The 14,458-nt window shown below is 37.8% G+C and overlaps 1 protein-coding gene across 1 annotated transcript; it reads left to right on the top strand.

The window, feature by feature from the left end:
• LOC148677838 (alcohol dehydrogenase 1-like) lies at positions 1-14,051 on the top strand. Its single transcript, XM_088627177.1, has 9 exons — positions 1-152; positions 1,697-1,798; positions 3,722-3,863; positions 4,671-4,758; positions 6,954-7,173; positions 9,163-9,423; positions 11,732-11,864; positions 12,788-12,926; positions 13,870-14,051. Exons 1-9 carry the CDS (start codon positions 135-137, stop codon positions 13,892-13,894), a joined length of 1,128 nt encoding a protein of 375 aa, XP_088483303.1. The 5' UTR covers positions 1-134; the 3' UTR covers positions 13,895-14,051.
• Positions 14,052-14,458: the final 407 nt, after the last annotated feature.

Raw genomic sequence — 14,458 nt, 5'->3', positions numbered from 1 at the left:
GTTTAGAAGTAGATTGAAGTTCCTGCCCCCTTAAAGTCAGGACCCACCCCTTACTTCATCACTTAACATTTTCAGAGGGAGTTTGTCGAAGCCTTGTTTATTTCTGAGACATCGGCTAGCAGCCTGTTGGAATCATGGACACTGCTGGAAAGGTACGCGATTATGTACATAGAAGGGTGGTTTCAGGATTTATATACATTGCTTTAGTAAAGTAGTGCATTTCAAATAATGTGTTGCGTTCTTTCCTTCTGAGAGCAAAATCTCTATAAGGTTTTATAGAAGGGGGGTTTTGAGTGGATTCAATTTTTAAACATACGCTACTTGTGATTTAGCAGAAAACATTCTGAATAAAGTTAAAATAAACAAGATGGCTCATATATAGTCGCTTTGAAATTTAACAAAAAGGAAATATGGGCTTGATTATCTTAAAGCATATCAATGTACTGTAGTCTTAGTAGTGAGTGATTTACTGTATGAAGCTTCAAGATGTCTTGCTTTAAGTACAGTTGAGGATATTTCTGAAGTAGATGAGGAGAGTCAAAAGTCAAAAGAAACTATTCAAACTATTTCAGAATAAAAAATTCTCGAGTGAGAAATATTCTTCACTTTTCTTACCTTTAGATAAATGCCACCTAGTTTTCCCTTACATAACGCATAAGATAAGATTTTTATTGTCCCCTGAGATAATTATAAATGCAAAAAAAGAAGAGAAGAAAAGAAAAACATTGCACATTATACTATTACAAAAAAAAAGACATTGTACATCATTCTATTGCACATGTACAGTACAACACAACAAAATGTAACATTTATAACACAATGTTACAGTATGTTCAAATGGGGGAGTATAAACAAACATTTTTCTCCCACTTATCCGCAGCTTTAAAATTTAGGTGTAAATTATTTTTTAAACATATTCTGTTTGAAAACATTTCTTTGTTTCCATGACTTTATCATGGTGGCTCAAAGTGCAGGTCTCTTTCTGAATTGTTTGCTTATACAGTAGCTACAGGAATTATATAGTAAAATTATAGCAAATGCTACTGTATGAATGATAAATCTTTCTAGTTGTTAAATGTCACGTTCTTTGGATTAACTATAATTGTGTTATTGAATAATATACAGAGAATATTTAAAGTAACTGAAACATAACTAACCAGGTCATCACCAGATGTACCAGATCTGCTGTTACTACCTTATTAATGTTGATCTTGAGTCAAATTAAGTGTAGCTTTAAACTGAGAGCAATTAAGGAGACAAATAATTTTTAATGCTGTAATTCATATATCCATGGATGACACGTTAATAGAAAGGTGATGATTTTATTTCTACACAGTGTGGAAAAAAATACAAAACAGGATACAAATGTTAAGTGACTGCCAACGTGGTTGTCATTCCTGTGATAATATTTTAACTAGCATCAGTACATTCTTCTGAGATAGCTCCCCTAAAATAAAATGGATATCCTTGCAAATCATTTTAGTTGTCAGGTTATTTAACCTTGAGGCTGTGTAATGTGAAACTTTCTTAAAACAGAAACAGACTTCATATTAGAGATTTGCTTTTTCCCCCTCCAATCCATGTCCTTGTGGAATCTAAATGATTAATTTAGGTTTTTAAAAGTCTATGCATGATGTGAGGCAAGAAATTTTGTTCATGTGCAGCAACAAAGAGAGTAATAAAATATGCTTCACAGATTATTAAGTGCAAAGCAGCAGTGGCCTGGGAGCCGAACAAACCATTATCAATTGAAGAGATTGAAGTAGCTCCTCCCCAAGCCCATGAAGTCCGTATCAAGGTAACATAAGTCTTTTTATTTTTGTTGTTCAATATTTCAAACTGGTGATACATCACAATACGATGTTTAATTCGTAATTTTATCAATGAACAAATTACCATTCATTTTGTGTATGAGTATTAGAGGCAGTTTCAAACATCTTATAAATGTAAGATTATGATATCTTTTTATTTTTGTTCACAATTTCAAACTGGTGATCCACCACAAAACAATGTTTAATTAGTAATCTTATCAATGAACAAATTGGCACTCACTCAAAGCAATGTTTAGTATACTGCACGTTCACACAGAGCAATACCTTTGTAAAATATAGCTAGTGTTCTTTCTGTCACAATACACTTCTTAACATTATTGATATTCTTCTTCATTCTTTTTTCTTAACAAAATTACGTTTCATAATTGTAGATTTCAAAATGGTTTTGAGTGTTCTCTTTGAGTCCATAAATTCCACTTTACCAGAAGTTAAAGTGAAAGAAAATTAGTCAATTGTTTTAGTATTGGGTAAAAAAATAACTTTTCTGCTGACCATTGTTGTACAAATAATAGTGTGCTTCCAGGGCTGAGTGAATCTGAAGCCAATTTATTTTTTCAATGTTTTGCACAAGAGCATTGCTTCATTAAGCAACTTAGCCTTGATGTTTCTGTTATACATTTACAAGTGAAAAGAAGCAGATGGCCTAAAATAGTTTACTTTATTTTTCCTTCATTCGGATGAATGCTATGACAATCAATCATTACCGTGTTTAACCCACTTGGCAAAGAGATTCATATCATTGTTTTTGAAAACCAACAATGCAAATAGTTACAAAGTACATACTGTAAGTATCACCAGGAGCAGATGTTTTTCAACCCTAAGTTGTATTTTCTGCCTTTGAAAGCATTCTCAGAAGAGACTAATTTTAGTTTCTGTTATAAGGTGCCAAATCTAATTAAAAATGAAATGAGTGAACCAAAAGATCCAAAGTCCAATTGAATTAAGGACTATCAGATTTCATCGAGACCAATAATTGCAATATGTTTTGCCAAGTCAATGGGATTGCCTACTGTAGGTAGGGTTCTGTAGATTGAACATGTATCAGTGGTATAAGGCGAGGGGCAGTTAATCAGTGTGGGTATAAAACTTCAGGTTATTAAAAACAGTACCAGATAAAGGTTTGAGAAATCTTTGTCAACTGACAACATGCACTAACAAAACATCTTCTGTTCAGAAAATTGTAATGGTCTATCTTTGTTGAAAAGAATGGGATACAAGTACTTTTTCCACATTGGGTTCATTCTGAAGTTAAAGCCTAACTTAAACACCAGAACATCCTATTCAATGGTGAATTTAACATTATCATGGTTCGGTGACATCACTCTTTAATGTCACCCAATAGCTGTTTTGGTAGAGCATGAAACTCATAATCTCAGGGTAGTGGGTTCGTGTCCCATGTCGGGCGCCAGGTTCTCCATGTTGGAGTTTGGGCACAAGGCTAACAATACTGTCCCATAAAAAACTAATGTTGTGGTAACAGGAACAGGATGTTGCTGCTCCTACATGCTAGAAGGCATAAATGCCAAATATCCACACATCCATTTCTTGGTACATTACCAGTATTGATGCAGGTGTAATAAAGGCAGTGTACTATACTGTATGTGTTACATAATATGATTATATTATTACCAGTATTGATGCAGGTGAAATAAAGGCAGTATACTGTATGTGATACATAATATAATTAGATTTTTTGTTTACCATATTACACTAGGATTTAAAGGCAGATGAAAAGGTAGATTTATATTTGATGGATTTATTCTAGTCTTTTTAAATGTGTCTATCCACATAGCCTTTTAGATAGATTGGCATTTTGCACAATCCACTATGTGAACAGCTGTGTTGCTCGAGTTCTCTTTTTTTAGTGTGATAAATATCTTTTGAATTAGGTTGTTGCCACTGGAGTGTGTCACACTGACCTCTACTTCCTGTATGAGGGCAACCAAAAAGAGGGCTTCCCGACAGTTCTGGGTCATGAAGGAGCTGGAATTGTGGAAAGCGTGGGCCCAGGAGTGACCAAGTTCAAAGCAGGTGAAGCCATCTTTGATCAGTGTTACACAAATGTCCTGTATTGTACCTCCAGAAAAACATGCAGACTTTACTCATTACTAGAAATAGTATGTTGCACTTCCTTCTTAAAGAACATTATAATAGCACACAGTGTTTCTCAATAAAATTCAGGTAATTGATTTCAATTGCAAAATAACCCTCATGCATTTCGTTTTGTAGACAGATGTCTCTCATACTCTTTGTGGCGTTCTTGCGTGTTTTCTTCATACCACAACTTCAGCTAAAGCTGCTCTGTCCCATCTTTTGCATTAGTACTATTCCAAACTATTTTAGGTGTAATTTCCAAAAGCAACTATTCGGAATGAGTGAGAGTGAGAAATGTGTCTGTCTTTTAATGTAATTAATCTTATGCTGAGCCTTTCTGGAGAACAAATTAAGTTACATTTTTCTTAGTGACTGCAGTGTTTGCTCTATTCTTCATAGTATTCACATGACAGGGTTGGTTGATATTTAGTAGTTCATCGACAGCAAATGTAAGTTTCTAACTTGTAATTGTGTTTTATCTTGTGTATTCTTTTTATTTATTATTGTTGTCATTCTGTAAAGCGCTTTGAGGAGCTACCTTTGAAGGCGCTATAGAAAATAAAGTTAATTATTATTATTTTAAAAATTAACCACTGGCTGAAAGTCAGTTAGTGCAAACTGGGTTTTATATTATATATATATAATATAATATATAATGGTTTAATATTATAATATGTCAAGTATACAGATACTGACAGACTAGAGAGGCAGGTTGCATTCTTCATTTTATTTCTTGTTTTACAGGTGACAAAGTCATCCCTCTGTTTGTTTCCCAGTGTGGAAAATGCAAGTTTTGCGTGAATCCCAAAACCAACCTTTGTGAGAATAGCTGGTAAATATTGTGTTATACAGTATATTGGGGGCATGGTTTAAACACTGTAAATTGATAAAAAATATACTGGAATTAGAAAATTAGTCTTGATACCAGCATGCAACGGTTTCACCTGTTAAACCAATTTTAATCACTGTGATCACTTTGTTCTTCATTACGGCATGATTGCAGAATAAATAAGCCTGCAAACATCTATTTACAAAATGAAATAAACACAAAACAGTTCCTGTACTTACAATACAAGTGAGTACCTAAACCCATCCTTTCACAGAACTGAAACTAAAAGACAAACAGACCCTAACACAATCTGAATGATAGGCAAAGGCAAAACCATTTCTTATAAAATACAAAAAACCCTACTCAGGACAAAACAGTCCTGAAAAACTATTGTTACAAAGCAGAGAATCTTTCCTCCTTCACTCGTTGATTATTTTGTCACCATGTTAGGGCATTATTCATAAAGGCTATTCTCTTTTTACCTCACATTGAAAGGATTGCTTTATAAACTCTTTCTGTGACCTGGTACAGTAACTCTCTGTTGTCACCAGAACAGACATTTTTAACAATTTAAGTCACCTTCGTTTCTACACAATTCGTTCAAACACTATTTCTGAGAATCAGTTAACATCAGAAGTGCCTATTTGTCTTTATTTAGTGCCCCACAAATCCTGTCCAGAGACAACCATCTTCCAGCTCAATTAAAACAACAATCTTTAAATAGTAAAACACTTTCTTAGTATTAAGCTCTTGAGTGAAAACTTAACTTCAGAGAACACGTGGATAAAAGGAAAAAATAACTCAAAATGGTACACGAAGTTACCATTCTGATATTCTTTGGGTATAAATAGTGAGTGCTACTTCCTTGTCAGATTCTTTTAATTTGTTAATTTTGTAGAAACCAACAAATGCAAATGTTGTCATTATATTGAAAAAAATGCAACAAGTTTCACAGTGGTTCAAGCAATCCATTTTTTTCACAAGAAATGAACAAAATGGTTGCAGTTATGAAAACAAATTACACTTTTAATAAACGCTGCTTACATTGGAGTGAAGCAGCAGTCTGTGGGTCAGAATATGAGCCCAATTACAGTCTATGGAAACACAGGAGGACAGACAAGCAATGTTCATGCAGGAGATGGTGTCAGAACAAAGCAGAGTTGAGAATCCAAGCGAAGCACAAGACAGGGAACAAGGTATTTAGAGAACTGTAGGACGTGAGAGGCTTCAAGCAAACACTTTCACATAGTCCAGAGCACTGCCATATCAGATCTTAAGTAGCCTATTTCACCCGAGGCGGGGGAAGACATAATTACCTACAGGAGAAACAAGCTTTCTGTCTGATTATGTATCCACAACAATCGGCACTGACTGACAGGTGAGTAGAGGTGTGGCTGGCTGCATTGTACCACCAGCCTACTCTGCAGCACTCCAGTGAAGGCAAGCATGATGGAAAAAATTTCACACACAGAATAATGATGCCAGTCATGGTGTGTGCTCACTTAGTATCAACACAGCTGTCTCTTTATGCAACGTTTGGCTTTAAGCTGTATCCAACAGATGGTATTTTACATTGGTCTGGACAATGTTGGATTTCCCATCTCCAAAGAACCTTTTTTTCTTATGACAGTATTGTTAAGGGCACTACTGTCATCCTTTTTCTTGTGACTATTAATATGGGAAGTCCATAGCTGATGACAGCAGCTGACGAGTGTAGATTGGCTCTGCTACTGGTTAGATTTTAACTGCTGGGTCTGCATGTCCACATCCTATCCCATACTACTACAGACTAAAAAACATCAAACAGGCTCTGATTTATGAGTTCTGAAAAAGATTGTGAACAGTTGTGGTATGTTGTCTACAGACGAAAGCCATAACTTCAAAAACTCCCTGTCCATTACTTTAATCAATCTTCCTGCTGATCATTTCTGTTCTTGCACATTCCTTGTTTTATTAAGGATTCTGTGTGCTCTTCCAGAATTTTGAAATCCCCCCAGCTTCTTAACTCAGATCCTTTACTTTTACTATATATGCATCAAAGGTAAAAGCTTTTCTTACATCTGTTCTGTTTTTTTATTGCTTTTAAGTGTTTATGGTTATCAGAGAACTCAGAAAGCCATTTAGCTTTTTATGACTATGAAATGACTTTGTGCATGTCATTGATGATGTATGTAACAGAGCATATTTTTGCTCTATAGGTCGAATGAGAGGTACCAGGTGATGTCTGACCCCACCACCAGGTTCTCCTGTAAGGGGAAGCCCATCCTCCAGTTCATGGGTACCAGCACCTTCTCTGAGTACACGGTGGTGAAGGACATTGCTGTCGCCAAGATTCATAACTCTGCCCCCCTGGACAAGGTCTGCCTGCTGGGCTGTGGCATCTCCACTGGGTATGGAGCAGCCCTCAACACTGCCAAGGTACCTACCTGCCCTGCCTCTTCATCTTTCAGCTACAGAAGCACACTGTTGATCCTAGAAATGTGTGCGATCTAGTTATGTTGTCCTATATAATAATAATTAATTGCTTACACTTATATAGCGCTTTTCTGGACACTCCACTCAAAGCGCTTTACAGGTAATGGGGACTCCCCTCCACCACCAGCAATGTGCAGCATCCACCTGGAAGATGCGACAGCAGTCATAGTACGCCAGAACTCTCACCACACATCAGCTATCAGTGGGGAGGAGAGCAGAGTAATGAAGCCAATTCATAGATGGGGATTATTAGGAGGCCATGATTGGTAAGGGCCAATTTGAATTTGGCCAGGATGCCAAACTCCTACTATATGTAGTAGGAATTCATTGTTTAATAAAATAAAAATAAACTGATAGGTAAAATTACATGTATATTGATTGTGACTTTCTTAGTTGATGTTGCATACCATTTGCTAGTGAATATATAATAAATCTAGGCAGATAACTGGGAAGATGCAAAGATACTTCATAAAAGCAATTTCTTGAAGGGCTATTATAAATTCATATTCCCATAACAATGTCCTTGTCATAACTTAAACATTAGTATGTACGGGTTTTAGTTTGCCACTGCAAATGTCACATTCCACAACCTTTTGCTTAAGTGAAAGATTATGTTCAGCCTCTGTTTTTTTATCTGTAAATTGGTACTTATGGTACTGTATTACCTGTTTATCTATCCTGGGACTTGGACTGTGTTGGAAAATGCATGCAGAATTCTAACAGCACTGACAAGTCTGTGACTAGGAAGCATGGAACTGAAACACTGACTGAAACACATTGTGTCCATGTCAATTTAACACAGAGACCTCAGCTCTCTTAACACGACCAACTTGACAGATAATACACAGTAGGTGGCTTAATGGACTGCAGTGTTACTAGCTCCCATTTCGCTCTGCTTGCCACTTTACCCTTTCACTCTTTTTTTTCAAAGCGTGGCTTCCCAATTTACCACATTTAAAATCTAAATTGTTCTTTAAACAATAAAAACACAATGATCTTCTAATCTCCTGTAGCTCTGTGCTTTCCTATGATACTGTATATGTTTTCATTTTTTCATCTATCCATCCATTTTCTTAGTATCCTTACTATCCTATCCTGACAAGTAATGGATGCAAGGAAGGGAACTGTCACGACCACCAGGCAGTCAAGACCAAATCGTAAGCGAGCTAATCAGCCCCAGCAGCGGGTGATTATTAACAAACGCCGCCGCACGAGTTAAACCACCTGCGCACACTCACTGTGCGGTGCGCACTGCTATTTATACCATCTTCACCTGCTTCCCGCTGCTCGGTATTGAGTCTACTCCTTGAGAGCTCTACCTGGCGTTTTTCCCCCGTACCTCGTTTATTCTGGATTTTGGATTCCCCTTCTGCCTTTTTGACTTTGCACCTCGCCTCTCGCCTTGGACTGTTTGCTACCGGAGATCTTCCTGGATTACGATTTGCCTTTCGCCTTTTGACTACGACCTTGCCTCTCGTTTTGGTTTGTTCGCCTGCCTTATCTACTACCCGTGCCTGCGTCTGCACAGGATCCTTGTATCTTCCCACCAGGGATTCCTAACAGGAACACCCTGGACAGGGCACCAGTCCATTGCAGAGCACACACAGAGACACACACTAACACTTAGGGCCAATATTCCCAGAAGCCAATTGACCTACCAGGATGTCTTTGGACTGTGGGGGAGGAACTGGAACACCTAGAGGAAACCCATGCAAACATGGGGAGAACAGACAAACTGACAAACTGCACACATATGGCACCCCAGGTCTGGAATTGAACCCACAGCAATACTAACCACTGTGACACCATGCCACTCTCACATGTTCCTAGTTCTACTAATTAGAATAATATTTTAAAGACATCCTCAGACAAAGACTATTTAATGTGTCTCTACTATCTGAATATCCTTTCTGTCTCTCTCTCTCCGTGCAGGTAGAGCCCGGCTCCAGCTGTGCGGTGTTCGGCCTGGGAGCTGTGGGTCTGGCTGCTGTGATGGGCTGTAAGGCTGCCGGAGCCTCTCGGATCATTGCAGTCGACATCAACAAGGACAAGTTTGAGAAGGCCAAGGTGTTCGGCGCCACTGAGTTTGTCAACCCTAAGGACCACAGCAAACCCATCCAGGAGGTCCTGGCTGAGATGACCAAAGGAGGAGTGGACTTCTCCTTCGAGTGTGTTGGGAACGTCTCTGTCATGGTGAGTTCTTGCAGGTATGAATATTGAAAAACAATAGACCACAAGTGAGATGACATTTGCCATCTGTTTACTCGGTTATTTGAAACTTTTGTATGTAGCTATGTGTGTAGATTTTGCCAGATGAGGTGGTAGCTAAAATGATACATATCTTCAATGTCTTGACCCTTATTTCTATGTCAAAGCTCTTTATCCATTTATGACTAACCCTGTCAAAGAAATGGCCTGGAACACCAAGAACTTAACTACTGTTATATTTCATATTTGTCCTACCATGTTTAAAGTCTTAATAGGAGGTTTCAATTATAGTTTTGTCCTGCATCTGATGAGCTTTTTGAACTCCTCAACAGCAGTTTAGACAATGAGACTGTAGTAAAATAGCTCTTTGTCAAAGGTAATGATTTGCTGGTGGCCTCTGACTACAGGCCACTTAATAATCTACTTCTTCTACACTTCCTTTTCTTGATCACTGGTAGTTTCCTTGGGTGGTACAGTATGTCTCCTGTTTGGCAAAAAAGAGCCTATTTTAAAAGGTGTTGCTTCAGTATGCTTTAGATCTGATGTTGTTGGTGTACTCTTGGGTATTCTACAAGGTGTTAAGACTCTAGTATTTAGTATTGTCATGCTGTCTATTGCTCAAGATTACTCCTCTTGAGTTTCAAGAGTTTGAGTTTCAGTCAGTGCTGATGCTATACTGATGACACTTTCCCTTGCAGACAAATCAGATTCTGCTACTGAGGGTACTGATGTTAAGATATTGATGCAAAAGAACATTAAACTTGATAGGACAGAGATTATGCTAATAGGCTGCCAGCATGTGCAACCCAAATTTGGAAACTTCAGTGTTGTTGATAGGGCCAAAATAAAACCCTTGCTAGAAGTTAGAAACCTCAGTATTATAATTTTAAGAGCATGTTAGGAATGTCATAAGGGCATTCTTCTTTAGTTTGCACACACTAAAGCCTTTTCATGTACAGTGCCACATCTAATAGTAAGTTACAATAAAACCATATGTACTGTGACTCTGCAACTGTGGACATTTTTAAATCTCACTTGAAGGGGTGTCTCTTTTTAATAATAATAATAATAATAATAATAATAATAATTGCTTACACTTATATAGCGTTTTTCTGGACACTCCACTCAAAGCGCTTTACAGATAATGGGGACTCCCCTCCACCACCACCAATGTGAAGCATCCACCTGGATGATGCGACGGCAGCCATAGTGCGCCAGAACACTCTCCACACATCAGCTATCAGTGGGGAGGAGAGCAGAGTAATGAAGCCAATTCACAGAAGGGGATTATTAGGAGGCCATGATTGGTAAGGGCCAATGGGAAATTTGGCCAGGACGCCGGGGTTACATCCCTACTCTTTTCAAAAGACGCTCTGGGATTTTTAATGACCACAGAGAGTCAGGACCTCTGTTTTACGTCTCATCCGAAGGACGGCACCTGTTTACAGTATAGTGTCCCCGTCACTATACTGGGGCATTAGGACCCACATTTACCACAGGGTGAGGGCCCCCTGTTGGCCCCACTAACACCTCTTCCAGCAGCAACCTTAGTTTTTCCCAGGAGGTCTTTCATCCAGGTACTGACCAGGCTCATACCCGCTTAGCTTCAGTGGTTTACCAGTTGTGAGTTGCAGGGTGATATGGCTGCTGGCAGTAACCTTTTTAACCTTTAATTTGCTCTTGTGCTAACTATGTCAATTTTGTCATTTTTTATTTTACATCTATAATGTGTGTTATGTATCATTGTATAGTACCTTCAGTTTCTTAAAGCCGTTTTTATTTAATCTAATATTATTATTATATCTAATAGCCATCTGACCTATTAGGTAATCTTGTAGTATGTATGGTGCTTTGTCCTCAATATACATTACTGTTTTGTGTGCTGCTTCTTGTTTTAAATGGATCTTATTTTTAGCTTGTTTCCTTCCTGGGACATCTGATGTTCTATACCATTGGGTTTTGCTGTCATTTAATTCATATTTAATAAGAACCTAAGTCTCGTATGTAATCCACCATCTAATGTGTCTTTTTAATTAATTGCAAATACATTGCGCAGATGGATATGGCTTTAATATTATTAAGACCTGTGTTCTTGCTTCATTAATATAGTATTGATAGCAGTCTGCATCCCTTAAAAGCTCAGCTGAAACTTCTCTGCTAGGGAAGTCTTATTTCAATCACAAGCGTCATACTGCAAACATTTCTAAATCAAGTGACCCAGGAAGGTCTTTGTGCTGTTAGTGGCTCCCCAAAGTCGTTGTTTTTTAATGGAAATATTTTACTTGATTTCTAGAGAAGTGCCCTTGAGTCTTGTGTAAAAGGCTGGGGGGTCAGTGTCCTTGTGGGGTGGACAGACAAACATGACTTTTCTGCTCGGCCGATACAGCTGATATCTGGGCGCACTTGGAAGGGGACATTTTTTGGAGGTGAGAATCCGAATTGTTGATGTCCCCTGCCTCTCTAGTATTCAGGCTTTCGCTTATTCCTGTGGTTGGTGGAAAACTGAAGAAGAAAGGACAAAGTGTGGGTGAATGAGCGACTTGCTTTTATGGACAAGAAACGGCTATTTGTGCTGCCAAATGTGTTGAGCGTGAAAGAGAAGAACGTAATTATCCACAGAAGCTGTCTTCTAGTCTTGTTTTTCAAAGTGCCTCCTTTATGAGTCACTCAACACCATGATCTTTCACAATAAGTTCACTCAATCAACACAATACAACAAAACTGCCATAACTCAAATAATTCTATCAGCTAGAAGTGTCACAGTGGTTTGCACTACTGACTTTTTATAAAGGGCAGTGTGGTGAAACAGTGGTTAGGATTGCTGGGGTGCTGGGTTCAGTTCTGGACCTTACGTGCTATATCTGAGGGGTTTGTACGTTCTCCCCCGTGTTTGCGTGGGTTTTCCTCCAGTTTCTTCCCACAGTCCAAAAACATATTGATTGGTTACTTGGCTTCTATCTAGAGTGTACCTTGCCTAAGTGCATTTGCTTGCCAGGATAAGCTCTGGCTGCCCCTTGACCCTGAATTAGAAGATAATGGAGAGATAAATGGACGTTTTATGAGGTAATTCTTTTTTATTGTGTGCCATAAAATGCAATTTTTTCAAGTTCTCTCCTGGTAAATAAAGCCACGTTTATAGCCATAATTCTTGAAAGCCATAATTCCCCTGAAACAAATACCTTTTATTTCATAAACCGTTGAAAATGCACTCCAATATACAAGACTTAAAAATGATGATAAGAGATAATAAAACAAATAGAGACTGAAATGTATGTAGGTTTCCATGGGGTAGCCGTAATAGCATGACCTTTCTAAGGGCCACAAATACAAGACTGACTATTTCCCACAGGCTGGAAGAGTGTGGAGAGTGTGCCCAAGCTGGTGGAGGATTACATGGCAAAGAGAATGAAGCTGGACGAGTTTGTGAGCCACAATATGCCCTTGGACAGAGTGAATGAAGCCTTTGACCTCATGACCAGTGGGAAAAGGTAAATATAACTGGCCTCTTCCCTCTTGTACTAATGGGTGAATAGGTGAATACCTTAAATGAAGGAGCTCCTTCAATTCATGAAGCAGATGGTTCAGTGTCTTCTATCTTAAATGTAATACCTTTCCGAGCATCACTGTTTTGACTGCTTAGGTAATGCAGTAGGTCATCGATTTTCCAAGGTCGAAAAATCATACCAAAGCTTTTATATTAACTTAATTCTGTGCATTCTTTTATGAAGTTGTTTTGATTTAGTTTTTTTTTGTGTTTTGAAATTGGTTTTAGAAATTAAGCACTTACTGCTTTAAAACACACAACTAAATGCACATTTACAGTATTGCAGAAACACAGTGCAGTACAGTGTGCATTATTTCAGATTGTTTAATGCATCTAGTAATGTATCTGTTTAATAAATGAACAAAACATATAAAATGGGTGGTACAATGGCATAGTGAATACCATTGTTGCTTCGCAGCTCTAAGGCCTTGGGTTCAATTCCACATCTAGCTTGCTCTCTGCATGGAGTTTATACGGTATGTTCTCCCCATGTTCACATGCGCTTCCTCCCACGGTCCTAAAAATACAAATAGGTTGGTTGGCTTCCAGGAAAACTGTTCCTAGGTATGTGTGTGTTCGTATCTGTGTGTCTGCCCTGTGATGGACTGGCGTCCTGTCCAGGGTGTATCCTGTCTTAAATCCCTTGATTGCCTTGAAAGTGTCCGTCTCCCCCATGACCCTAAATTGGGTGAAGCATTTATAAAACAGATGGATATAAATAAAATATTTTATATATAATGACTGTCAGTGCCAGTGACTACCAGAAAATAATGAATGATTACCAGTCAACAAATAATTGATCTACTGTAATTTTAAATGGACTAGAGGTGGCAGTTTACCATGAATGTCATTGAAGTGTCTTAACGAACATTTCTTTTGTGTTCCAGCATTCGCACAGTTTTGAACATGTAAAGAAGAGGCAAGAAAAGCTTTTTCTCCACATCCTAATATTCCAATACTCTAATGATTTCACTTTTTGTAAGCATGGTCATAGTTCCTTCTCATGACTCAATTGATTCTGTAATTTTTCACTTTTACTAATAGTCCTTGAATAAATTACCTATCAAATTATGTGCATAGTATATTTCTTGGCTTCCAAGGTGTTTACTGGCAGATACTGTACTTCTAGGTGATCTTTTACCCACCTTTTCCTTGAGGAAAAAATTCAAGGTTTCATCATAAAAAATGATATGAGAACATTTTAGAACATCTCTAATACGTTGTGTATCATTGTGCTAATCTTATCTCCTATCTGTAGCTTTGTATGCTTTAACATTATTTTTCTGTAAAGCACTTTAAGAAGATACTTTCTAAAGGTGCTATATAAAATAAAGTTTATTATTATATTACTTTAGACTAGAAGTAAAAAGCCAAATTCTCCTCTTACACAAAGCCTGTTGTTTTATGACTTGAGTTGTAAAGGATGTTATGAGTAAAGATGCCCGAGAATAAGTTTACTCATGGGACAAGACATTG

The sequence above is a fragment of the Lepisosteus platostomus genome, chromosome 1 (genome assembly GCF_059453375.1).
Source record: "Lepisosteus platostomus isolate fLepPlt1 chromosome 1, fLepPlt1.hap1, whole genome shotgun sequence".
NCBI lineage: Eukaryota > Metazoa > Chordata > Actinopteri > Semionotiformes > Lepisosteidae > Lepisosteus > Lepisosteus platostomus.
Note: the sequence above shows the minus strand (reverse complement) of the source record. Positions and strands in the feature narration are given on the sequence as shown.

Excerpts from the sequence above, each read along its gene's own strand:
- LOC148677838 (XM_088627177.1), top strand. Across the intron at positions 4,759-6,953 it reads AACCTTTGTGAGAATAGCTG|GTCGAATGAGAGGTACCAGG; the intron begins GTAAATATTGTG and ends TTTGCTCTATAG. Across the intron at positions 12,927-13,869 it reads CTCATGACCAGTGGGAAAAG|CATTCGCACAGTTTTGAACA; the intron begins GTAAATATAACT and ends TTTGTGTTCCAG.